This window comes from Caretta caretta, chromosome 11, assembly GCF_965140235.1.
Source record: "Caretta caretta isolate rCarCar2 chromosome 11, rCarCar1.hap1, whole genome shotgun sequence".
In the NCBI taxonomy this organism is placed as follows: Eukaryota; Metazoa; Chordata; order Testudines; family Cheloniidae; genus Caretta; species Caretta caretta.
The window spans coordinates 53,224,278-53,251,789 of NC_134216.1; the positions used below are offsets into that span (position 1 = coordinate 53,224,278).

The 27,512-nt window shown below is 41.4% G+C and overlaps 1 protein-coding gene across 3 annotated transcripts in view; it reads right to left on the reverse strand.

Annotated features, from left to right (window-relative positions):
• Nucleotides 1–5,742: 5,742 nt before the first annotated feature.
• STAT4 (signal transducer and activator of transcription 4) overlaps nucleotides 5,743–27,512 on the reverse strand; it is a 62,765-nt gene continuing 40,995 nt past the window's right edge. The window contains exons 11-24 of one of the 3 annotated variants that reach the window (XM_075118028.1): nucleotides 26,596–26,655; nucleotides 25,135–25,152; nucleotides 24,955–25,048; nucleotides 23,784–23,828; nucleotides 19,226–19,309; nucleotides 18,282–18,380; nucleotides 16,536–16,671; nucleotides 14,555–14,607; nucleotides 13,438–13,532; nucleotides 12,823–12,959; nucleotides 12,503–12,694; nucleotides 11,364–11,430; nucleotides 10,491–10,582; nucleotides 5,743–9,210 (exon numbers count right to left, since the gene is read on the reverse strand). In XM_075118028.1, coding sequence (XP_074974129.1) covers nucleotides 10,498–10,582; nucleotides 11,364–11,430; nucleotides 12,503–12,694; nucleotides 12,823–12,959; nucleotides 13,438–13,532; nucleotides 14,555–14,607; nucleotides 16,536–16,671; nucleotides 18,282–18,380; nucleotides 19,226–19,309; nucleotides 23,784–23,828; nucleotides 24,955–25,048; nucleotides 25,135–25,152; nucleotides 26,596–26,655 — 1,165 coding nt within the window. In that variant the 3' untranslated portion in view covers nucleotides 5,743–9,210; nucleotides 10,491–10,497. Of the gene's footprint in view, nucleotides 9,211–10,490; nucleotides 10,600–11,363; nucleotides 11,431–12,502; nucleotides 12,695–12,822; nucleotides 12,960–13,437; nucleotides 13,533–14,554; nucleotides 14,608–16,535; nucleotides 16,672–18,281; nucleotides 18,381–19,225; nucleotides 19,310–23,783; nucleotides 23,829–24,954; nucleotides 25,049–25,134; nucleotides 25,153–26,595; nucleotides 26,656–27,512 lie in introns of all 3 variants that reach the window. The other 2 variants (XM_048869910.2, XM_075118027.1) reach the window with 2 other exon arrangements.

Genomic DNA, 27,512 nt, shown 5'->3' on the forward strand with positions numbered 1-27,512 from the left:
GTGCTTGACTTTTCAGCCTGATGCTGCTCCTTCAAGGTGTGCTGGAATAATACAGAGGCACCGCCTGCAAGGAACGTGGCCAGCTGAATATATCCCCATCCTCCTGGCAGCCTCGAGCCCTTTCAATGCAAAGGATTCCAAAGCAAGTTTACACCAATGACCCATGGAGTGCCATCAGTTTTTAAGCAGAACACCCGCATTGCTTCCTCCTTGGTATGGCGTGGTGCACGTACAAGCATCACTGAACTGCAGCCACCTCTGGGGTGGAAGATGGGTGTCAGGTAGTTGCCAACACATGTCAGGATGCTGGTGGAAGAGAAGTAACATAGTTTTTGTTTATAGACAGTGTTTGTCACCAAGACACTGATTAAAAGGGCAGAGACACAGGACCAATATTTTGAAAACAGCAAAAGCAATTTTGATCCATCGTAAAAATACAACCATAATATCTCCTTTGTTGTTGCAACATGATTTTGCAATTCTTCTGTTGGTAATAAAACTAGAGGTGTTACATATGTGTTAATAGAAAATTGGGGTGGAAATGAGCTATTGTGGATTTTAGTAAGCACTGACAATGTGCTTGACACTACTATACACACAATACAGACACTCACGCCAAATCTAGACAAGATGGATTCAAAGCAGACAGGATGCACTGGGAAGTACAGAGGAGGAAATAATCATGATGGTTTTGTGTGTGTGATGACTTATTGACTCATTTTTTCTGGGTACTTGTGGAAGAAGCGACCTTTCACGAGGGGGGTTTAAGTTATAGAATCACTGGTTGCCATGCCATGTTTAGGTTTGCAGCTATACTTTCTTTCCAAATCTTCTTACACCGCCATTATTTCCCCTAATTTTTAGTAAGGAATGAGCTTATTGCTCTGAATATTTTCGGGTTTCCTCACATGTAGAAGTTTTTTTTTCTTAGAGTTTAAAAACTCTACGATAAAGAGCTGTCAAATAAGACACTGTGAAAAATGACCCACTTTTTACATTTGGAATAAAACATCTCATAGTTTGTCAACCACCAGTTAAATACATGCTATGCTGGCATTTGTTGACATGTATATTGTGGAAGCTAGACATAATTTGATTCTGAACTGCTTAAACTGTTTAAAATTAATTACAGGTTAACTGTATGTGGATGGAGGCAAACTTCACCAGATTCTGTATTATACAGTGGGAAGAAATAAGATGCAAAGGGTTAAAAATAGGACATACAAATATAGTTGGCCTTTCCCATTTCTAAATTTATAACTAAGATTTCCATGTAAGATACAGTAGTTTTTGACTGATGAACAACTACAGCCAGAAAGCAAAAGAACATTCCTTATTATCTTCCCTGACAATTAACGTCATTCCCCCACTGGATTTTCTGATAGTTTATTTTTGTTTCATGTTATCTTTCCTTTATGATTTTCTTTGGAGCCTTGTATTAACTGATATTCACAGAAATAGGGGCATATGTTGTTCCTCCTGAACAGGAAAAAAAGATTGGCAAAACAATGGAAGAATAAAAGTTTGGGCTTTGGAACAGGCCTCCAATACGTACGCCTCCTTTCCTGTTTTACTTTGGGATCTGTCTACAGATATTGTGCTAATGAAACAATTTTCAAAATGTCATTGTCAGGGAACAAAATCCAGATGCAAAGTGCATATGGTAAATCTTGTGGATTGTAATCCTGCTGAGGTCTGGTCATAGGTATTGTCTTTTTAAGTAGAAGAACCAGTTGGCAACTGAAATTTTCATGTTTCTGTTTAATTCGTTGCATGGTGGTGATGTGGCAAAACTCTAAATTCAGCATATTTGTTGTCTTGTGATCTCTAGACAATTTTTGACTTTGCAGCTGCGAAGTACACAGAAAGTGAAAGTGCAGTTATCAGCTGCTGTGTCCCTGCTGAGCTGGTCCACCACCTTATTCTTGACACCAGGAAGGTGATGAGCTTCCCAAAGACGGAGTGCCTCTTGACAGAGAGTCGACGAGTGTGCTCCCCGTTGCCTGTCGATGTAGAACATCGAGGCTGTGTTGTCCATCAGGACTCGTACCACCTTGCCCGACAGGTGGGGCAGGAAGACTCCACATGCCAGCTGGACTACTCAGAACTCTTTGACGTTTATGTGCAACTTTTGACTCCTCCAGGGATCACATCCCTGGTGTTGAGGTCACTGAGATGCGCACCCCAGCCGAGGTCCGAGGCATCCAACACCAATTCGATGGAGTGGGGGACTTGTTGAACGGAACCCCCTCTAGGACTGTCCTGTGGTCAGTCCACCATTGCAGTGAGGTAAGTATCGCCTGGGGAATGGTAACGATCTTTTCCAGGGCGTTTCGGGACTGGGAATAGACCGTCCCCCGCCATTGTTGCTACTATGAGCTGATTGCCAGGAGGATCGTCCTGAGTAGGGCAACCTTCCTTTTGGACATGGCTGATTGACAGGCCGGCAATTGGTGGTGTTTGATGCCCAGTCGGTACTGGGCCCTTGAAGATGGTTAGGGCTGGTCCCGGAGTTCTTGCCGGGTGGCACGTGCTTCAGAGGGTCTGCGCCAATCTACTGGCAAGGTACGCCTCGAGTCCCTCGATCAGTGCCCCCAGTGCGGGGACCAAAGGGGGCTCTGGTGAGCCTGCCTCTCCTGTCCTGAGGCATGACGGCTGTGGGCGGGCGAACGCTGGCGGGACGTCCCTCTCAATGGGGAACGGTGCCGCTGAGGCGGGAACACACATATCGGTCCCAACGCAGCTTTTCCCCGAGACCGGGGTACCGCAGGGAGCTGGTGTGGGTGGCACCAGGAGCGTCAGGATCTCCTGAGCTGTTTGAAGGGCTTCAGGCATCAACGGCACCTGAAGTTGGCTGTGGCCTACACCACTATCTGGAGTTGCAGGCAAGGCATGGGATGGGATGGGCTGCACTGCTCGACTTGAGCTGGTGCCCGACTTCCCAAGGGGGATGTTGAGCTGACCGACACAGGTCTTGGCTCACCCCCTGCCCTCTCCTTTCGCTTGTGGGAGGTAGGAGATCTTCCCCTCACAGTCTTTTTCAGCTTCTTGACTGGAGCCGTGGAGGGAGACCAGCTTGTGGACAGTGCCGGCAGAGCACTGCGCATGGTGCAGTCAGACCGCTGCTCCGGTGCTGGAGTGAGTGCCGACTCCATTAGGAGCACTTTCAGACTGATATCGCACTCCTCCTTCGTCCTAGGTTTAAAGGACTTACAGACATGGCACTTGTCATTTATGTACCTTAGGCAGCTGGTATGTGGATCGCTGATGGGCATAGACCATTTGCAGCAATTGCAGGGCTTAAAGCTTGGGGACCGGGGCATGCCCTGACTAACGAACTTTGGGACTAACAAAGAGTTTGAGACTACTAAGGGTAACTAAGAAAACTACTATGTATAAGTACTTTACAGGATTTCAAAGTTCACAAGAACAGAGAAGGAACCAATGCTAGCCAAAGCAGCAGACATTCCAGCACCGTCACTGTTGGCAAGAAGGAACTGAGGGTGGGGGGAGCCAGTGGTGCCCCTTATACCACACCATGCGGGTGCTACTCCGGAGCTGGTTCCCCTACAGATACTGCTGAGGGAAAAACTTGCAGCATCAGTGCATGTGGCGAGCACACACCTAATATGGAATGGACGTGAGCAAGCACTTGAAGAAGAAGAATCTGTGTTCCCAAGGGTCTTACTCTTTCAAATCTGATTTTTTTGACTATTAGCCTTTTGTTTCCAACTGGCCAGAGCAGAGCTAAAATATGGGACACCACAGCGATTAACACAGTCTTCTAGGTGGTTTATAAGGTCAAGAATATTCTGTATGCAGTGTTGGGATTTTTTGTTTGTTTTTTGATTTTAGAAGCTGTGACGCATGGCTAGAAAAGGTTAAACATCCTGCAAAATAAATAACCCTCAAAAGATGTGTGGAGGGGGAGAGATAATGTTTGTGTTTTTGTGTATTTACATATGTATGAGTAGGGTCAACAACGTAATCAACAGTCCCTGTCTATGCTGTATTCTGATAATTCAGAGATCTAAAGAACATCCTATTATTTAAATGAATTGTAAACATGGGCTATCTCGGTATTCATCTCTCTTTGAAATGGTGAATGGTAGAGGAACAAGAAAACGGCTTTATGTTAATTTGTATAGCTAAGTACCGGTGATGGACCTCCTTCAAAGTCATCCTAATTACTTTTTGTTCCCTGAGGAACTCCAACTTGTCAAAAGACATGCAATTGTCCAAAAGATCCTTGGGTCCTGATTCTGTCTTCTCAGATCTGCTTAGGCGTCATCGGGGAAATTTGATTCGCAAGACAGAGATCCCATTTATGCTGGTACGCCCTGAATATGAAATTTGGACATTGGACTATGACCTATGAACTGAATTCTAAAGGAACTCTTTGCAACTACAAAGCTCACCACCTGTGATATGAATCTGAACCTCAATGGATTGAACTCATATCTGTATGTATTTTGATCTTTTAACCATACTTGCTCTCTTTTGTTTTTTAATAAATTTTAGTTTAGTTAATAAGACTTGACTGTAGTGTGTATTTGGGAGGTTGTGTCTGATCCTTTGGGATTGGTAGAACCTGTTCTTTTATATGATGAAATAAGATTTACAGAAATTTTCATCATATTTGATGTGGGTACCTGGATGGAGGCCTGAGGCTAGATCACTTTAAGGGAACTGTGTTGTTTGGACTTCTGAGGAACCAGTAAGGTAATAAAGAAGCTGCTTTATGCTGTTTTGGTGAACCTAAGTATTGGAATATCCACCAGCTTTATGGGGATTGTCTGCCCCATTCTTTGCAGTTCAGCCTAATTGAATGACCACAGCTGGCTCCCCACTAGGACCCCGGTCACAGGAGCATTATAGGTTAAACAAACTGTGTGATGGGTGAAATTCTGTGGCCTGCGTTGTGCAGGAGGTCAGACTAGATGATCATAATGGTCCCTTCTGACCTAAATATCTAATATCTATGAACATGCTGTGGTGTGGAGAAAGTGAATAAGGAAAAGTTATTTACTTGTTCCCATAGTATAAGAACTAGGGGACACAAAGTGAAATTAATGGGTAGCAGGTTTAAAACAAATAAAAGGAAGTTGTTCTTCACTCAGCACACAGTCAACCTGTGGAACTCCTTGCCTGAGGAGGTGGTGAAGGCTTGGACTATAACAGGGTTTAAAAGAGAACCGGATAAATTAATGGAGGTTAAGTCCATTAATGGCTATGAGTCAGGATGGGTAAGGAATGGTGTCCCTAGCCTCTGTTTGTCAGAGGGTGGAGATGGATGGCAGGAGAGAGATCACAAGATCATTACCTGTTAGGTTCACTCCTTCTGGGGCACCTGGCATTGGCCACTGTCAGCAGACAGGATACTGGGCTGGATGGACCTTTGGTCTGACCCAGTAGGGCTGTTCTTATGCTGGATGAATTTGATGCTTGCCTCTTTAAATGTCTCAGTTCACACTGGTGATTCAGACTCAAGACCAACCAAGGCTACTGAGTCCTCCCACTGTTGTCTTATCTTTAAAAGTCCCACAAGTATCCAACAGCAAAACAAAATCTATTTTTATTTCTATTAGTCATATAAATTACAGAGATTATCAAACTATATACACGGTTTAATATCAGTTCTGTGCTATTATGTTTCTGGAGAATTACTTACGGTCATTGGTTTTTCAAAGTTTGACTACATCCCCCTGACTATGTACAAATCATTCAGACTAGACAGCGGAAAAAAATGTATTCATTTATTTTAAACATACTCCATTTGCACAGCAAAGAGATGCCAGTTGAATCAGATCATTGGGGCTCTCCCTCCCTTTGCTTTCCCAACAGTTTACAATTGAGGACAATACTAGTGGGGAAGATCAGGACTCCCTACTGCTTATTCTGCTTCTAACCATCTACTCTGATCTTATATCCCTGCCCCAGTGGATTTTTCCCTGTGTTGCTACTTGGAGGTGCTCATAGTGGCTGTGTGCACTGACCCTTACTTCTCATGACCAGAGGAGCAAGAATCCTAAGATAGTACTATAACATTAAATTGAAAAGTTCTAGAGAAGTTCTAGAACAATCAGCTATCAGCCAAGCCACTAGGCTAAGAGCTAAAACAGGCCCACCAAAGCTAATACATTGGTATTGTTTTACTTTCAGGTCCCAGATACATTATCAATTTAAATGTGAGAGCCTCCAGGGATGGCCCACAAAAGGCCTTAGTAAGATACCTTTGGAGGTGCCTAACAAAATGGTACGGTAAATGTTGAGTGGGGGTTGGGGGGAAAAGGTGGGGGTTGGGGGGAGTAGGCATGAAATCCTGGCCTCACTGAAGTCAAAAACGAACCTCATTATCTCCTGTGGGGCCCGGATTTCATCTCAGGTGCTTAAGGGCTTGCCTACACTTAACATGCTCCAGTGGCACAGCTGTCCAACTAGAGTCCCCACCTGCAGAAGGGAAGAAACAGACTGACAGAGCCAGAAGAGTTCCCAGAAGTCACCTACTACAGGGCAGGCCCAACAAAGAAAACAACAGTACGCCACTAGCCGTCACCTTCAGTCCCCAACTAAAACCTCTCCAACGCATCATCAAGGATCTACAACCTATCCTGAAGGACGACCCATCACTCTCACAAATCTTGGGAGACAGGCCAGTCTACAGACAGCCCCCCAACCTGAAGCAACCACACACCACACAACAGAACCACTAACCCAGGAACCTATCCTTGCAGCAAAGCCCGTTGCCAACTGTGCCCACATATCTATTCAGGAGACACCATCACAGGGCCTAATAACATCAGCCACACTATCAGAGGCTCGTTCACCTGCACATCCACCAATGTGATATATGCCATCATGTGCCAGCAATGCCCCTCTGCCATGTACATTGGTCAAACTGGACAGTCTCTACGTAAAAGAATAAATGGACACAAATCAGATGTCAAGAATTATAACATTCATAAACCAGTCGGAGAACACTTCAATCTCTCTGGTCACTCGATTTCTGATCTCAAAGTGACTATCCTTCAACAAAAAAACTTCGAAAACAGACTCCAACGAGAGACTGCTGAATTGGAATTAATTTGCAAATTGGATACAATTAACTTAGGCTTGAACAGAGACTGGGAATGGCTAAGTCATTATGCAAGGTAACCTATTTCCCCTTGTTTTTTCCTATACCCCCCCCCCAGATGTTCTTGTTAAACCCTGGATTTCTGCTGGAAACGGCCCAACTTGATTATCATACACATTGTAAGGAGAGTGATCACTTTAGATAAACTATTACCAGCAGGAGAGTGGGGTGGGGGGAGGTATTTTTTCATGCTTTGTGTGTATAAAAAGATCTTCTACACTTTCCACAGTATGCATCCGATGAAGTGGGCTGTAGCTCACGAAAGCTCATGCTCAAATAAATTGGTTAGTCTCTAAGGTGCCACAAGTACTCCTGTTCTCTGTGCAGTTGTAGCGCTTCACTGTAGACACTACCTACACTCATGAAAGGGGTTCTCCTATGGGCATAGGTAATCCACCTTCTTGAGAGGCAGTAGTTAGGTTAACAGAAGAATTCTTCCATTGATATAGTGCTGTCTACATGAGGACTTAGGTTGGCTTAACAACGCCACTTGGGTTGTGGATTTTTCATACTCCTGACCGACATAGTTAAACTGATCTAATTTCTAGTATAGACCAGACCGATGTTGTACCTCACCCTTTGCTTGTACAAATGCATATTTTGCTTTCACAATTAAGTATGCTCCAGACTGCATACTTCCCAGGCAGAACTTGGATATCTATCTTTTGTAAATTGTCAGTGTTTGTTATTCTAAAACAGTTAATTTGTCATGGGTAATTCTGAGAAAAGACAGACTGTCATGACGAACAGTAACATGGCTGCTTTAAAAAGGCAAATGACCTTTTATGTTAAGAACCAGTTATTCTGCTTATTTACATCTGTACCTGAGGCAATTTAGCTCTTTGTAACTTTGCACTATGAGGAGGTGCATGTTTGACGGTACTCAGCAAATGAAGCAGCTCTTTGGTCTCCGTTTTATCATTCAGTGTGTCCCTAAGGCCTCGATTATGGCACACCATCTAAACCCTGCATTGAATAAGGACTGTTTCTTTATGGGCTTTTCTGAAGTACTCATCACAGTGCCTCACAACCATGAATAAATGTACCCTCACAACTGTCCTGCAAGACACAGAGATTTTATTAACCCTGTTACAGATGCGGAATGGAGGCACAGAAATTTAGTGACTTTTGAAGTGTAGTGCCTCTAAAGCAGGGGTAACCAACAGGTGGCCCGCGGGCCAAATCCAGACCGCCAGATACTTTTAAACGGACCCCGAAATCTTTTTATTTACTTATTATTGCTATTATTTTTATTATTTTCTCTGGAGTCTGGACCTTGACCGAGAAATTTATACCATAGCAAAAACTAATTTACTACCCACCCCTGCTCTAAAGTTTCTAGAGAACTCTTCTATTTCCATGATCCCCTTCTCCTCCCTCTTCCCTTCCATGGATTTTACTGGAGGAAGATAAAATCTGTCCCTTTGTACTGAAAGCAGTTCATGGCAGGAAAAGCTGACTCCTGGCACCTACGGTCAGTGTAATGAAGGGATGGATGAGAACCTTTAATTTAAAATAAAAGCAAAGAAATAGACTTTATAAAAACAGAACACGAAATGTACAGCATAAATCCTGATTTTCTGAACACATCTTAAATCCCTGTAGTTATTCTAAGGTCTTGCTTTCAAAATGTTCCATGAACAGAACATCTCCATCCTACAGTAAGTCTTGTTTTACAGCAATACTGCAGTCCTTATTTCCATAAGCAGGCCCACTGGGCTAAATTCATACCTAGTGTAACGCCACGGAAGTCAATGGAGTTGCACACCAGGGAAGGATTTGGCCCATTGAGTTAAGAGGTAATATTGCCTTGAGTGAGGACTTCAGTGGCAGGCCCCAAATGATGCCAGATGTTTGTAACTCCAGTGACTTCCCTTGGGAGGCTTCTGATTTCCATGCATTTGAAAGTACACATAGGCCCAAGAAGAACATGGCATTGGCTTCCAGGAAACCCTTATTTACAAAGCTGCAGAAACAACTTCTTTTTTTTTAACTTTCATTTTATAAAGTATTTTGGCTGCTTTGTTGCTCTTCATGGTGTCTGAATTTCAGTCAGCTGAATATGGAGAACTCAGCTAGAAGAGAGGAATGAAAACATCAGCTTTAAGGCAATTATTGCTGCATATTGAAAAACAAAACGAAACAAGCCACAGTTTGCTCAAATTATTTCCAGTGACAAACACACAATCACAGTGCAAACTAAGCCCTGACTTATGTAATGGTTCCGCGCCCTGGCCTCTTAAAGAGGCACTGTCTGGTAGATTAGGTTTAGACCCTAGAACTATACAGAGGGAGATGCCCCACGCACACCCCCACTCACACTCTGGGGAAATTAGGGGCTTGTTTACCTGGGGACTTTGCATGTGGCAAGCTGAGAAGTGGATAGACAGCACACTAACTTGCTGTGCACTAACTCGCCACCTGGACTCTGCTGCTGTCCACTAAAAGTTCCCTCTTGCCACATACTGAGTGCTTGTCTTCACGTACAGTGCCGCAGCTGCGCCGCTGTAGCGCTTTGGTGAAGATGCTCTATGCTGATGGTGACAGGAGAGCTTCAAATCACACCAGCCCAGCTTCGGTCCCCAGATATTTAAACCCGGGAAGAAATGTAAGAACCTGTCCTGCTTTGGGTGCAACTTGTGAGGCTGAGCCTCCTCATGCTCTGCAGAGAGCTCTGAATGCCGTTCTCAGCAGGCAAGTAAAATAGAAAATGATTTTAAAATAAATAAATACATTTGTAATGTAACTTTTAAGTCTCTCCATGAACTTTTAATGAATGTTTTGTATTTGTTTAGTTAAGACATTTCAGTTCACCTTTAACATCTCTGAGACAGACCCATCGACACCATGCAGCTGGAGTAGTCATTTTCATTAGTGCAAAGTGTCTGTAAAATGCTACCACAACAGAAATGGCAACTACATAAAATGCATGGCAATGGGTGAATCAAGCCCCCTGTGTTATCTGTAAAATCGGTATAATACTTACATACAGTTCTGGGTGCTGAAGCTTAATTAATGTGTGTACAGAATTTTGAGATCCTTGCATGGACTTTTGAGATCCTTGCATTGCGAAGTGCTAAGATACAAAGTTCATAGTACAATGGTCACCATGAAAAAGACATTTCCTACCATACTGAAGAATTCAACTGCATTTAGAATAGGAAAGAACTGCGTTATCTCCCATAGCTCTGTATGGGAACTGAAGGCAAGTGCTGACTTTTTAATGGTTACAACTGTACTCTCACCCTTTTGCACTGCAAAAGAAGCCTTTCTCTCCACTGGTAACTCTTTCTCTCCACAAAGTAGACCCCATTTGCTTAGTAGTAAATTATGAATGAAAAAACTTGCAACATACAGCAGTTTCAATCACTGTGGGACTCAGGTGTTCTCTCAGCACAGCATAAACACTTGGAGACATGGGAAGAAGATCTGATGGAGAATGTGGATCTGTGGAATCATACAGGCTTAAAAGAAACACAAATAAAATAAATAACCTTAAAGATGATTAGGAAATAATGGGAAGAAATCCCTTTGCAACTTAATGCATCAATAAGGGACATGAACGTAATCATTCCATGGTAGATCGGTGTTTGGGTAACACGGATGTAGCAGCAAGTAGCCTGTGAAAGAGCCAACTGCATGCTAACGTCCTATTAGCCCACAACATCAATGAGAATACCTTGAAAAGATATAGCTGCAGGCACACACACAAAACCATACTGTACACTTTGTGCTACTCCAGGAGCACAAAGGTGCCCTAAACCTTGTTTAATCTGTTAATTCTGTCTGCGTAGGGGGATCTTCCTGTGATCAGGAACTGCAGAGGCGCTCCTATACCACTTTCTGGCCACTTGATGCAGGAGCTGTAGTCAGGGAAAGAAAGGTGAAACCCAGCTGCCGTACCCAAGATTCTAGGGGACATTAAAAGTTGGAACACATTAGAGGAGCCTAAAGGCTGCTCTAATTTATTTTGCATACATTCCTGATGCATAGACAGCATCAGGACTGGGGAAGAAGAGGTGGTTTTAAAGCCCTCTTTACTTATTCCCCCAGCCTTTCATTGAGCACTCCTTTGCCAGGCCAGAGAATTGGGACCCATATCTCTGTGTTGCTATCACTAGGTATTTCCATGGGAAAAAGATGGAATCAAAGAAACTGCGGGATGAAGGGAGGTACACAGACTTAATGAATAACATCCAAAGTGTAAAACAGCTCTTAGATTACTCACATTTTGGAGATTGGGATAAATACAGCAGGCACATAACCTTTGACCCCTCCTTCTGTAGGTCTTGAGACTAAAAAAGAATCAACGTTAGGGAAATTTTTAAAAATGCCCTAAAGTTTCTACGCTTATTATTTCCTGAGATTTAATACAAATATTTTAAAAGCTGTAGAGCATAATGTATTGAAAGGGAAACATAAGTATTTGTTTAATCAGGAACGAGCAACAAGAACATGGGCAACAAGACAGGGCTTGAACCTGCACAGACTTACACACATAAGTAACTGGACTCACTTAAGAAGTTCCTTTGAAGTCATGAGGAGTACTTAAATGTATTATAGGTATGTGCTCTAGTCTTTGCAGGTCTGAGCCTTTAGATGCCAATCCTGCAAACAAATGTTTAACTGAAACCTTTAGCTGCCTTTAACTGAAACCTTTCATGAGGGGACAAAATAGGGTTGTGTTCATTCATAAGTAATTCTGACTACACTGGCAATTTTAGTCAATATATATCGCACGGGATCTGCTGCTTGTTTGTCTCTCTGGAATTATAAGTTACTCTCATGAGCTGTTTGCCATTACTAAGTCCCCTGAACCTCAAGTGAGAGGTTCTTGGAACTGAAGAAACAGCAAGTGACACTGCTACATAATTCTGGAAGCAGACAAGCAAGTGGTCTTGTAAATAGAAATAAATATCTGAAACATGGGCAAAGAAATGTAAGTTGAAAATAAATGTATTTCTGTAAATAATGAATTGAATAACTTCCTATAATATGACTGCTTTCACAGAGATGTTTCTTAGCTTGTGCATATCTAAGTGTCATTGTTATTTATTATTGTATTACCTACAATTCATAGAGTAGGGTCCAACTATGCTCGGTTCTGTACAAATACCCAACAAAAACACAGCTTCTGCCCCAAAGAGCTTACAATCTAAGTATACGACAAGAGACAACAGGTGGAAACAATAGGCAGACAGGGGGTGCATGAAAAAACAAGCACAGTTTTTATAAAGGCATTCCATAAAACGAGGTACTGTTTCCACAAGTAAACATTTGTTTTCCTAAGAAAAAAAGTTAATTTGCATATCATCTGAATTTAATGTTACTTTCCAAAAAGGATAAGTATAGACTATAGAGCCCAACCTTCATTTGGCTGACAGCTGTAGTATTTGCCAAAGGCTTTATCTTTGGGAATATCTGGATACAGATATTTCAGTGGATTTTCAGGAACATTGTCTGCCAAAATAACTTTGTAATCTCGCAAAATGTCAGCAAATGGCAGCGCAGTTAAACGACCTTTATTATAGGGTTCCACTGAGTGGAACCTTACTTCTCCTGTAAAGACACAAAGGCAATATAATGGTGAATAGGTAAAGAGGTCAACAATCATAATTAGCTACACATTTCACCTATCATTTATAGTTTAGGTTGCCTTGAATTTTACACTTTTAAGCTGCACTTACCATTTTCTGACTGGTCCACCCAGGTAAAGGTAATTCCTCCCAGATTGCTTTCACTAAACCTTAATAAAAATGTTCCAGGCATTTTGTCCCTGAGCAAAACTCGTTCCTTCTCCTTGCTCACAAATCCCATTATATACCTGCAAGTATAAGAAAATCATGGCTTTACTTACAGAGTAACTACAGCATCCATTCTGTGGCATTCATTTCCCAACTTTTATATTGCAATGCCAGATAAGCGCCAAACAAAGTAAAAGGCTGGTTTTATAGGCCCACTGCTATAGACCTCACAAAGGCTCAACATGAAGTTAGTGGGAGTTTTATCTGCACAGGAACACAGCATGGGCCCCCATCACAGTGTGGAGCATGAGAAAATTTATCATATTACTTGCCTGTAAACTAACTAAGTCCATAAAGGAGAAATCTAAAATACACTTCAAATAGTTTCAGTAGAGTTTTCTTCAGACTAAAAATAATTGCAAACAATATGGCATACTTGGAGATTTTTAGGCCTTTGAAAATTCTTTTCTGTAATGCTGAATGTAGACTTAAATAAAGAGAAGGGACAAATGAGGTAAGCATGTTACGTCAATGGACAGTTGCCAGTATATTGCTCACCCGTCAATCCAAAGAGGAAGAATGTGTTTTTTAATTAGGTCCAGTATTGCTTCGAGCCATACCCAAAAGGTAAATGACTTTCCAGATAAATGTTCCTATTGGTAAAATAAACAAACAAATCAAAAGACAATTTCAACCACATCTTTAACACAGTATCAATGCTGCATGTCTCTGTCATTTTCACAGGAATAGTTCTAGTTTCTACTTATCTGAGAATGATAGAGAAATTTATTCAAAGCAGCAATTCAAATCTTACTATCTTGTGTAAAAACAAAATATCTATATGATTTGCTTTTCAAGATTTTTAGAGGAAGTGCTTCACTTTACACTCTTTATTTAGAATAATTAATGTCTATATCATTTCTCCCTCACTATGAAACTATAGCTTGAGAGCACAGTTATTTCCTTCCAAGAATCTTCAAATATTACAAATATATTTTAAATAATGCATCTTTAATATGAATGTATTGGATTTACTTTCCATACTCAGTATTTTTGTCTGATTCTGACAAAAGTATTTAGATGTATTGATTTACAGCCAATCAGTTCTTGAAGTATCTTTGTTTTAGTTCACAAATGAGCATGTAGAGTAATTTAACTTTTTAAAACAATGTTAGGGTTTGGCTCCCATCAGTGATTATGGTTTCTTAAGTCAGTTGTAAGCTAACTGGAATGGTCAAAGAAGATTCAAATAAAACTACTGACTAATGGTCAAGCCATTCATTTTCTAGAGATGGCCTGTATGTGCCAATTTAAACTGCATCGCCATTAAAATGTCTTTTATTAAAAAATAGTTCCGTTTCAACAACTTTAAGACAGGTCATTTTGTGGAGTAAATGGTGACCAACTGTGGTTTAGGGCATGAACTCCTCCCAGTCAGATTTAACCATTAGGGTCCTTGTTGCTTCTTTCCATTAAGTAGCATTTTAGAATTTAATTTGTGTGTGCTACGCCTGGAAATCCTGACACAGGGCAGCTCAGAATGGGACCAATCCTGATCTGAGACATGTCAAGTGGGAGGTTTGTCAGTGATGTCAATGGGGCAGAATTAAGCCTGCATGCAGGCACTCAAAGGAAAAAGAAGAATACTTTAATTTTTTTTTTTTTACAATCCTACCTTGCAGAACTTTGCCCAGGACAGTTGATAATCATTGTAACTAATCTGTTGCCCTAAAATTTAAAAAGAAATATATCAGCCCCTTTGTCTGAAGTTCCTGAAATAGGTTCATTTGTGATACTTGAATATTAAAGCATTTACATTGTACATGACATTTACCTGAACAACATGATTACAAGCAAAGTTTCTCTATAGGTGGACCTGCAATTTAAACATTACAGCAATGCCCTGAAGCAACTGGGGACTTCTGTTCTATATCATCTTAAACACAGAGTTCCACTTTTTATCTGAGTTTGCTGCTCATGGGCTTCACTTTATCTGAGGTTTTTCTGTTTGAAGTTCTAATAAGAAAATCTTTTATGATACATACGGCCCTACCAATGTACTCTTCTGTAAATGCTAGCAGAGATAAATATAGGACCTTTAGAGTAACATTGCTTAAAATGTAGTTATTCGTCATGTTGTTTCAAATCTTGAATGGCTTAATTCTCCTGTGAAATATAACCAACCTTACCCTATTTTTTCCCTAGTTACTGAGATAACAGAGGAGGGAGATCGTGTTTAGACAGGGAATGGCACCCGGAAATTGCAACAGGTCCCAGACATTCATCCAGTAACGAGCTCGATCACTTGAAGTGTTTGGGGCAGGAGTGGGAGCTGGGAGGGGAGATCCTTCAGCCTGACCATCTTGCAGGAGGATTGAGATACAGGCACAATGCCTGGGAGAATGCAAACATGTCCTTCCCTCAGTTTTTTTTTCTATTGTACTTAGGATTCCCCTTGTTGTGGCTGCAGGTCTTTTGCATTCTCACTCCTGGTCTCGTCCCTCAAATTTTATTAATGTGGTTGCAGCTCTGGATCCCAGCCCCAGAAGAGGTTGACCATGAGCACACTGGACATGCGCAACTGCACCTCTCTTCAACCTGCACCACCATCACTTCACCGCAGGAAGTGGCTCTAATCTGGATGTTCCCTCCTCCTGTACAACAAGCCACTAAAAAAAGTGGTTTCATTCCTCTAGGCAAATTGCCTTCCCCTCCCAATCCTCCTGCAGCAGCCTTCCCCAAACCAACAGCAGATGCCTTAATCCCCTTTTGCTGCAGCTCAGAAGTATCCTCCCCACCTCAGTCTCCACCAAAACTAAAATCTAGCTAAGGAGCCCCCTGTGGTCTGTCAACATCTTTTCTTCCCTCCCTCCATCAAAAAGGGCAATCAGTCCAATCAATATCCACCTGACTGACATTAGAAGGAACAGCCTCTCCACCTTTTAACCACAGATAAATCTACCAGCCTCCTCCAAAGCTTGAATCCCCCTTCTGGAGGACAGGTAGCTGAAACCTTCAAGTGTCCATCCTGCTACTAGAAAGCTTACTATGACTTAACTATTACACTTCCTGCCCATAGAGGAGCTCCCTTCTCCTTCATCAGCAGAGCAGGAGTGATCCCTCTTTGCTTTCAGGAGACAAGTGACCCAGAAGATAAAAGGTAGGGTGTGTGTGTGAGTGTTTATTTTAACAGACCAAGACTGCCCTTTCACTTCATAATAGGTTCACAGTTCTTTAACAACGCTTACCATAGTTTGTTGCAACTATGACACCCTTTTGCTTAGCCTAACTGTCTGGAAGTTCACAAGCTAAGGCACTTTTTGCCAATAAGGTGAAACGTACCTTTTTTACTTTAAAAGTATTAACGAACAATTGGCAACGCTGAGCGGAGTGGTGGAGGTAGTTGGTGTTACTGAAAAGTGATGTCACCCGTAGCAATAGCACATGAGAGCACAAAGGGGAAGAAGGCAAACTGTATTTACAAATTGGTTGAGAACTAGTGAACAATGTGGGGGAAGAAGGGGGGGGGGTGGAGGAGGGGATTTTGGGCATAAATTTTGACTTCTAACCTGCAAGTGGGCAGAGTGTGGCTTGTCATGTGTAATATTTAGAAGTAAATAGAAATTGAACAGCTATCGTAGTTTTATGGTTCTTACCCATAAGTTTCTCTGCCAGCATATTGAGCTGCTCAGAATTGAGTCCACGACCAACATAAGATGAAAACTGCCAGCTCAGTACTTCTAAGAGTTGACTCAGAGTGGCAGTGGGGGGATTGTTAAAGAAAGCCAGGTTCTGCAATAGAATTCATGCTTTGTTTATACATTGGTAGCCACTCTGAAAAACATTAGACATTTCAAACTGCAAAGAGGAAGTCAGGTGCACCTTAGTTTTGATAGTCCCAGAAGGAAGTGCTGCTAACAATGCTAACAAACAAAAGCTGCCCGATAAGAGCAGGTGTTCTCAGAAGACAATTTCCATCTGGAGCAAACACAACTTCAGTGTGCCAAGTCTATTAACTAATCCTTTAAGACACCCTGTATGGAAATATGTTGTTAAATTCTTTTTATGGCCTGGCTGATGGATTTTTTTTTTTTCTATTTGAATCCTTTAATCTAGAACAGACTAATGACTGTGCTCCAAAGACTTAGGTTAAGAGTTTTGTTTGGGTTAAAATTGATATCGAGATGGATTGTCATTTGGTCTGCCAATTCTTGGTGGCATTCTGACACACCCTTTCCTGCATTCTCTGTCCTCGCAACATCTACAGGCAACCACCAATCCCTGACTGAAAAACTAGAGGAGCTTCTCATTTAGAGCTACTATTACAGCTATTCCACGATACGGCAGCAGTCATGCTGGTAAAGGTAATTGATGTGAGTAACTCAGCAGTCTGTTCTGAACCTACCGCAGACTGGGAAGCAACAATCTTTCCCCTGAAGTTGGAGCTACTAGCAGGTGGTGTCAGTCCACTTACTTATGCTCTAATTTAATAAAAGCACTAACCCCTGTGAAATAAGTGAGGAAAACTGTATTTAATACAGTACAGAAACTCTTATGTATCCAATTTGACAGACTGATGCTCAAGCTATGAGTTACATATTGCAAAGAATTAATCTGAATAATGAAAGCTCTTTTACGTATAACATGTAAGTATGTATTAATCACAGGCATGGATCATTTTTTTCAGTGAAGTTAGTGTTTGTGAATGATATAGGTTTACAGCATTTAGTACAAGGCAATCTTCTAAGGTGTTCCATATACTCACAAATTAGGAACAGTGCAAGAAGCAGGAGTACAAGACTTCTAAGTACACCCCTTCAATTTTCCCCAGTCCTGTTGCAGAGAAACCACATCAAGAGAGTGAAAGGGTAATTAAATCTACAAGCCCATTCTATCATTGGTCTTTTTACCAGGACTACTAACATGTCATTTGAGAATGTTTGCTCTGTGATATTGAGATTTGTCCAATAAGAACTGTGTATGGTGCCTAGCAGAGTGGGGTCCGGGTCCACACCAGGAGCTCCTAGGTACTATGATAATACAAATCAATAATAAATAGACTGGAAACTTCCAATAAGTCATTTCACACAGACCAAAAACCAGGAGTCAAATAGTAACAGTTTTCAGTCAATACTGACCTATCTTACATTTGAACTGTCAATCTGGAGGTAAAAAAGGCACCATGTCTGGATCCAAAGGCCCATTCAATCCTCTACATAATGTTAATCATATTATTATAAATGTGATTACAGCTAATTTGTAGTATAGAGTGTATGTACAGGAAAAAAGGCCAGATTTCCTAGAAGTATCAGATCTGGGAAAAAATCTTTTTCTGCTTGACAAGTGGATAACTAGAAACCTGAAATATACAGAAAATTAATATTTGGGATTTGAAGACCTACCTGAGAATCCTTTGACAACAAGTTGTACCAAATAATAGAAGCCCAAGCATTAGGTAGCTGACTGACATTGGAAATCATCACTACAGGCAAAGAGCTTGTCTGGTGAAGAAGACAGAGTATGTGAATGTTACAGAGTGTTGCATACAAGGCATTCATTGGGGAATGTATTAGTCTACCAGCATGTTGTTGTTTTTTAAATTAGCATAATAGTTTTGTAGTACTGGAAACTGCAATAGTCTCAATATCGCCTCTTTGTCTTTGGGCATATTCCTTGGGGCAGAGATCTCCTGGGGTGCTGTTGCTGGCTAACTGTTGGTCTGGGGATGGGCCCCCAAATGTTCAGTGAATGTTAGTCTCAGAGCTCAGCTATATGTGCTGGACTCCACAGAGACCCAGATGGCCGGCTGTAGCTGTGTCTAGGGCCTGCCTTACCAGCTGTATGAAAGGGCTGCATGAAGTATAGCTGCCAACAGCCAGTCATCTGTCTGGCAGGGAGGGGATCTATGGTATCCCCTGCACTGTTGGAGGGCTCATGTCAGCCACACTATGATGCGCACAAGTGGTGAACCAGGAAGACCTGCAGTCATGTGTATCATGGGCCCCTAAAACTTTCTCTTGCCATATCATATCATTCTCAAAGCAGCATGCCGTGCTGCTCCACGCGGCATCCCAATCCTGCTTTTATTGAACTCAATGGGAATTTTGCCACTGACTTCACTGGGGGCAGGACTGTGCACGAAATGCTCTGCAGAACATCATATTTATACTGTATCAAAGTGAAGCACGCATGGCCAATTAGAGTTAGCTCAAAAGTTGCTGTAAATCTATGTACTGTGCATCTTTATCCAAGAATTCTCAAACTCTTGTAAGTAACAGGTATTGATTTGGCTTGAGGACAAATAATTGCTTATTCTTCCCCACACAAAAACAGTGAAAACATTCACCTCCAAATCCATAGTCAGACCATACAGGGAGACCTGTGTTTCAAAGCTGATGGAGTGCAGCTCTTCAGTTACCATCTGAGGGCCCTGAGGAAGTAAACACATTATAAAACTGTGAACAAAGCTGGCACTTAAAACTGGTTTTGGGAGCCTGACTACAACCAAACTGTACAGAGAACACAACACTGAAAGAAAATATGTCAGTTGAATATACTGTATAAGCAGAGCCAGTGGAAAATCGTGGGTATTTTATTAAAAAAAAAAAAGCAGTGCCCCGACCTTAAACTCTGCCTAAAACTTCTGCTGTTTTCTGAAGAAGCTAAGAAAACATTGTTAAAGGGATTGTTGCGCTTTTAAGGATTGAAGTGAAAAATGAACAAAAGGAACTATGCTTTTTGCAAGTTATAGAGATGGCCTCAAATGTTGTTTTTTCTTTTTAAAAAGCTTCTTTGGTGATTGACAATTTCAATGTAAAACAGATTCCGATTTCCCAGCGGACTCTGTCTATCTTTGGAGGACTGGGAATGCAACATCCCAGAAGGGATAAACTTGAGCAGCCGCTCACTTAGCTTTCCTGCTGCCCGACAGCTCCTCCATACATTGGGCTAGATTGTGCAACTTGCACAAAGAGCTGCATGGAGGCCCTCCTGCACCAGTTGCAGCACAGGGAGAGACTGGGCCTCAGGCACAAACTCTCCCAGGGCTGCTCAGAGCTCAGGGGGGTGGGGGTGCATGCCCTGCTCTGTACCATCCAAAGGGGTGGTGTATCTTGCTCTCGAGTGTGCTAGAGCTCCACTTCCTTTTCAACCCTTTCCAGCTGATTTGCTCCGTGGCGGGGTTAAGTCAAATCCCTGCTTACAGAGAGTATTTATAATTCTCTGTCTTTGCATAGGCCGCAGGAGGAAGGTCTCCTTCCATGACTCCCCTTCCCCTTGCGCATGCCTGCAAGGGCAAATAACAGCCGGGAGCTGTATATCAGGTTTCCACCTCCTATCAGGTCAAAGTTCCCCTCCTGAAACTACCCAATCCTGCCATTCCTAGTATAATGTTCAATGGGGAAAAGCCAGTTTTTTACAACCAAAAGTGAGACACAAACCCAAATGTATGATGTCAACTTTATGCATCATCCAAAGCCATGGAAGGCACAGTTTCACTGGCTTTGCAGTTCACCTTTTAAGGTAAGCTTTGAATAAAAAGTCATGTCGTCCCCCCCCGTCCCCCCCCCAAAATGTGGCACAAACCACAGCTGCAGAACCTTCTGATCAATAGGCTTTCACGGACACTTACCTGGAATGAAAGAACTAACCAATCAAAGAATTAAAAACTGTCTGGGCCAGATTTTTAAGGTATTTAGGCACCTAAAGATGCAGATGGCTGCCCAGTGGGATTTTCAAAAGTACCTGACCTCTCTCAGGAGAGATTTCATTTGCCTATTCTAGCTACTACACTCCTTTGCCTTCTCCTTTTTTCAGAACCTGGGACCAGCAGCAGTGTGGCACAAATAACACAGCTATAATAACCAAGCAGGATACTTGTGCTATCTCATTTATGAATCCGTTTCTAGAGCCTCAGTATATTTTTTCCCAATTGCAGTTGCAGCATGGAACACTGACAATTGTCTCCATCTGTTAACTAAAAATGATTAACTCAACTTCCCCGTCCAGGACTAGAACACTGACCGTATGTGTTTTGAAGAGCACATCTGCAAACCGTAACCACAGAAATACTTGGAGAGCAAGTCTGTGCTTATAAAAAGGCAGAAGCTGGTAGAAGTTTGGCATCTGTCACCGCATGCAGCGATCCACCAGCAGTTTTACTTAAACACTCCAAACTAGCTATATAGCTCCAATAATCCTACTGAAAGTCATAGTCTCCTCTTGCCTGCAGCAGATGGAAGTAGCCAGCAGAAAAGATTTGAGGACAAGAAGTAGCCACCCATATGTTTGCACTATCACCTCAGAAAGTGGGGGCCGGCAGCAATACTGAGAAAGCTGGCAAATCTGTGGCATGGCCAGATGAGCCACACACAGGAGAACAAAAGTAACAGACTGGCCAAATCACAAGGATCTTCACATGGAATCACTCTGTCTCTGTGCTGTTTCCTGTCCTCCCCCAGCACAATAGGCACTAGCTGTCTTGCTGCCACTAGGTTCCCCACAGGCTGGCAGCATGGCTGTGACTCCCTCTGATGGTGGAGGATGATCAGAGGATCTGTAGCTGCTGAGAGCTGCTGTAACTGCATTCGGGATATTATATCATTTACCAAACAGAATGGTACACAAAGTACAGCCTTTTCCCGGCCCCGCTCTTCCATCCAGCCCATCTCCCTCACCCTGGTGCCAACACTTATAATTTTATTGTGAATCTTGTCTTTTTTTTTTTTTAATGTCAAGTCCCAATTCCTGGAGACCTGTGGTTATGTGAGAATCTCCCCTTACTTTTTGTGGGTTTTCTTTAAATGAATGTTGCTAACCTTCCTGGGTATAGAGAGAATTTTGAAAACGTAAATCGAAAAGGCTAACAAACTAGAAGGCAAATAAAAAACCCCAAACGCTAATTATTTAAAAATCAGGAGACTTTAAAAGATCTCATAGCATCCTTTGGGGGCCTGATGCATATATTTTGAACACTTGGGAGTCCTGATAGTAGTTTTGAGTGGACACTTGGCACCAAGAATTCTCAGGGGGAGGATGTGATCTGTTGGAGGAATATATTCTCTCACTACCTGTCCCATCTGCATAGGCCTCAACTTTTCTTCATGCCATCCGTGCTCTTTTGCTTCCCACGGGGTTGCATAAAGGGAGGGGAGCATTTACACTATGTCTACACTAGAAAGTTCAAAGCGCTGCTGCGGGAGCGTGAGTGTGGTCAAGTGCCGGTGCTGGGAGAGAGCTCTCCCAGGGCTCCTGGTAATCCACCTCCACGAGGGGATTAGCTCTGAGCGCTGGGAGAGTGGCTCCCTGCGCTTGGAGCCTGTCCACACAAGCTCTTTAAAGCGCTCAAACCTTCTGCTTTTTCACACCCCCGAGCCAGCAAGTTAGAGCGCTATAAAATGTAAGTGTAGCCAAACCCTTGGATAAGACCACAGCATCTGTTACTAAATCCAAACTTAATAGGAGGTGCACAAACTAAGGGCAGGGCAGTAGCATTTTACACCCACTTTGCACTCATTTACCCTAGTGCAAATTCACTTCACAAGGCACGGAGCACCAGAGAATCGGACCCTGAGTTTCAGTTTTACTAATCAACTGGTGAATTGTTCCAGTCAAGAATACAGATGTGTGTGCAAAAATGTGTCCTGCTTGGTTTTAGGTTGTGATGGGTTTTTCATTTTTGTTTAAACCATCCATGCTGATCTTTTTCTTATTTTGCACATAAACTCTATGACTAAGGCCTGGTCTATACGCAGTTTTTGTACTCTTATAATTGTGTCTTTTAGGAATGTGGGGTTTTTTAAAGATATATTAGTATAACCCCTAATGCGGATGCAGTTAAACTGGTAGAAGGGTACTGTAGACCAGTACAGCTTTTCCTCTTCCTGGACAGGAATACTCCATACTATGTTTATACTGGAATAGCTGCATCCACACTAGAGGGTTGTACCACTTTAACTATACTGGTACACTTAAAGCTGTACGAACATTCATGTGTAGAATTCTAATTTTTGTTTCAATCTTATATTAAACAAAAAGCAGAGGGAAAAATAGCAAACTTACCCGAAATACTAATTCATACTGATGTCCCTATACCGATATTAATGGTATTTGTTTAAAGGTCTGTTTTTTAGAGAGCAAGAAAATGCCTATTTTGAGGTTATGTAAATTTTTCTTTGGGGTATATGGGAGAAGCATACTTTTAGACCCTTCTAGGATGCAGTCACTCACAACATCTGTTTACTTTACAAAGCAAAAGTGTACATAAGTCTCCCAACCGTCAGAGGGCATGGATAGTCCAGTATGTGTTAGTTATTCTGTAAATCTGAAGTTTTATATTATAATCTAACCACAAGGGGGCACACTAAGACCAGCTACTGATAAATATTACCAAAGTAGGACCAAATTCAATGCTGCCTGAAGAAGGCACAACCCCATTGACTTCAATACAATTACACTCTTATTCCACTTGTGAATTTGGCCCTCAGTTTACTTGTTTAATGAACTGTTCTTACTGGATTAAAAAAAAAAAGTTTGTGGAAACAGTTCTCTTGTTCTGGGTTTCATAAAACTTTGTTTTTACAAAATATAAATGTTGGGCCCAATTTAAAAGAATACTCCTTAAGAAGAAACACATGCATTTGGATACATATATCCTGCTGTCTAACACAACCGTTTTTGTTGTATAAAATTGAGGCTTTTTCATTCAAACTTCTAAGAAATTTATTTCTGAAAAGTTCTCATGTATTTTTTAATATATTACGACTGTCTACTGTTCAGTTTATCATGACTGTGTTTATTTCAAAAGCTAACATGCCTACAAATGAGATTCGCGGAAATCCATTCTAAAATACTTTTTATTTGAAAGTCATCAAAAAAACACATTACAAAACTAAAAAACTTTATACCTCATTTCCTTTGCTTCCAGCACTTGATTTCATTTCTTTGGGTTGCTGTAAAATGGAAATTAAGATTTATATTCAGGAAGTTTATAGACAGAAATATTTAGCAGCCGTATTCGCTACAGTGGTTCTACTACTATGGTTGTATAGTGATGGTCTATTTGTGCTGTGCATCCTTCAGAAACTAACATACTATTTTGAGATCCCTGAAGAAATCATAAGTAATTGTTCCATGACACTAAATGGCCGGTGGAATCAAAATTTGTCTTTACATAAACTAATGGCACTAGATAATCCTGTGATAAGTACACGATTTACATTCAACACCTATAGTTCAGGCTCTGATTGTGTTTCTTCATAAATCTATTCAGTGATTATTTTAAAGAAAAGTTTTTTAAATACACAATTAACTCAGAATATTTCAATAAAGCTAAGTTCATAATAAAATAACTAAACAAGAATGCAAAAAGTGAAGACTTGCATTCTAATTGCAGACTCCATTCCTGCAGGACTTCTATGATACCCCACAGTGGTTAAGCCACAGAAAGAGACCACAGCACATCACTGGAGATGTAGTCCCGTCAGGCAGCAGGACCAATCAGGAGAATGGGGACATGAAAGACCCAGCATTAATGTTGATTTTGACAAAACTCCATTTTTGATAGGAAAATTTTTCATTCCAAGTATTTCAAACACCCCTTTTCCTTTATTTAATTTTCATCTACTTGGTCAGTTCATTTGTTCATTCAAGAAAATATCCAAAATAATTATCAGTAGCAAATATGGAAACTCAAACGCTACAAATCATATGAAGTCAGATTAAAAATCTAGAGCCACTGGACACAGAGGGAATGGGAAGGAGATTGGTTTGTAGAGCAGAAAGTACATGGTACCTAATCTTGTGTGGAGTATTAACAGTGAACATTGTATGGCATATATTTGATAAAGAGAGTAAAAGCAAGTACTATGAGGCTATGTGTGCTGTTTCTTTAAAACTCCAGCAAAAAGCAGGGCATGATGGGGCTGTGAAAGGTTCTAGGTAGAAGCTCTATAGTGAAGCAGAGAGAAAGAAAGACAGCTGTAAGAATGATATAGTTTTCCTTGTTCAGGTTAAAAAAAAAATTCTGTGATTGCTCTACCAATGTCACATGACAAGAACAGTACCTTGCAAACTTACCAAATGTCTAAATTCTACAGACAGACTTCCATTTGCAGATTCATCCATATTCATAGCTTTGACATGAGTGCCACATAGAACAAATCTGCGATTACTAGAAAACACATTACAACAATGTACACAATGGCAGATAAAATAATGTGGGATAAGTTAAGAAGTCTCAAACTTTTATAGCCTTACCTTACAGTTGACACATTCCTTAAAAAAAAGAAAGAGAAAATATATCCTGTAACCCAGTGTGTGTGTGTGTATATATATATATATAGTATGCACTCAAACTAAATAGCGCCTTTTTAAAAAAGAGCAGATTAAATTATGCCTTGGCCTCTAAAGGTCCATTCATATTATCAATGCAGCTGTGACTTTTGCTCTGTAATCAGGCAGGCACATAGCTAGTTATAAGTAATATGACAGGTTTCAGAGTAACAGCCGGGTTAGTCTGTATTCGCAAAAGGTAATATGATTCACTTTGTGCCTCCACAGCCTTTTTTCAGCCATCAGAGCTATATGTGCATATCCAAAGCTACCACTCTGCCTAACTATGTTTGCATCAATGCATTCTGGGAAAATAGAGGCATCTGTACAGCAGGGCACAGAATGACTGGAGGACGTGCACAAAGCATCAATATGTAGGGCAGTGCACTCTGAGATGTCCTCCTGCCCAGACACCTGGGAAGAAGGAGGACTAACCAAATCACACTGTAAAAAGAAAAGGGGGGGGGGCCTCAGAGGAACCACTTACAGGAAGACAGCCATGTGCCACGCTCAGTCTCTGGCAGGGGTGGAACATTCTAAGCTTCCATAGTTATTAACTATAGCACCAGTCCTCCAAGAACATGCTTAACTTTACTACCCTGAGTAGTCCAACTGAAATCAATGGAACTATTCACAGAAATGAAGTTAAGCAGGTATGTAAATGTTAGCAGGATCTGGGCCTGTGTGGTGTTCTGACATAAATTAGCTTTTAGAGCTAGCTATGCTATTAACTAGTTACAAGTTAGAATCATTCAATCAGAAGTTGAAATGTGGCTAGCGCCTAAGGTTCTGCTGAGAACAGCCAGTGAGAAACCTGAAACTCCCATTCTCTTCGAGGATCCGGATCTTAGCAGTTATTTGTTTTGTGATTACAAATTAATGCAGCCTGATTTCGTCAAAAGCATAGGGGCATTGCAAAGACAGATGTGTTATGAAAGCCAAAGCTCGACCCAGGTTCACTTGGGTATGACAACCTTTTAGTGAACTTGGGCTAACATATGCTTTCCACCCAAAACTCAGCAAAACTGGTTGGCATTCCCTTTAACTTTTTTGATCTGTGTAAATGCAGAACTCAAGGGGCACAATCCCACAGGACTCAAAGCTGAAAAATGGTTTGAATGAATATGCTGCTGCTGCCAGCCAAAACCACTGTGTTTCACACAGCTCCTGTTACAAATCTTCATTGGAACTGCTGACTCGAATTTTAAAATATCCGATATAAAAGATTTTTTTTAAATATAAAATAAAATCTTTCACCAGTTATTGACTATAATAAACCTCCTTAATATTCGAATAGGTCTTGTATTTTAAAAACACAACAACTTTCAAACCACATAAAGCAGCAACACAGACTTTGAGCCCTAGGGGTATAATGTAGTCACTTACTTGTCAATAGTTGCTTTCACTCTGATCTGGTAGTTCAGCTCTGGCAATTTAATTAGCAGCCTGGGAAATAAAAAGTGTAAAACTGAATAATCAGAACTAGGACTTGTCCCTTTTATATAGTAAAGCTATTTGTCACTATAGAATAAAGGCCGGTAGTTCCCTAGTCAAAGGTCTCTAAAATCCCATTTTAAAGAAAACCAGACCAAGTATCCAGAGCTGCATCATGATTTACAGGGTCCCAAGCTTAAGCTGAAGAGGGAGGGACTTGCCACCTTATCTCCCTCATTCCCTCATCATAAGTGCTGGCATGTGACAAAAGTTAGGATGGCACAGATAAAATGTGAATGCATAAGACCTGCAGCTGTTTTGAGAGACATCAAGAGGATAGTAAGTATGGGGGTTCCTATACCCTTGTCCCCCCACAAGAATGCTCCTGTTCCCTCTATTCTTACTGCGGGTGGATGGGATTCAGCTGCGAGTTCCACCATCCAGTCCTATTTTCAGAGAAGGCAAGGAACCAGTGGGGAGCAAATTCAGGCTCTGAGTTGTTGAAGACTCAAGCCTCCAAAAATGCAGTAATTTGCCTTGCTTATGTGCAAGAGTAGCCTTGAAACTACTGCAGAGCTGGCTTGTGTGATGTGATATGTTATTATTATTCACTTCATTTTTGTGCCTTATTTTGTCTGTAATGTCATTAAAGCAAGAATCCAATACAGGATTTTTTTAAAAATGTGACCAGGAAAACATCTGAGGTCTTTACTCACAGTGAGAAGCTGGCACCTTCACTCACGTGCAGCACTATCTTACTCCATGTATAGTTGTAGGTGGCAGAATTCGGACCAGTGTATGTATGTCCTTACTCAAGAAAATTCTCATTGAAGGCAATAGGATCTCTGCTTGAGTATAGTCAGCAGAAT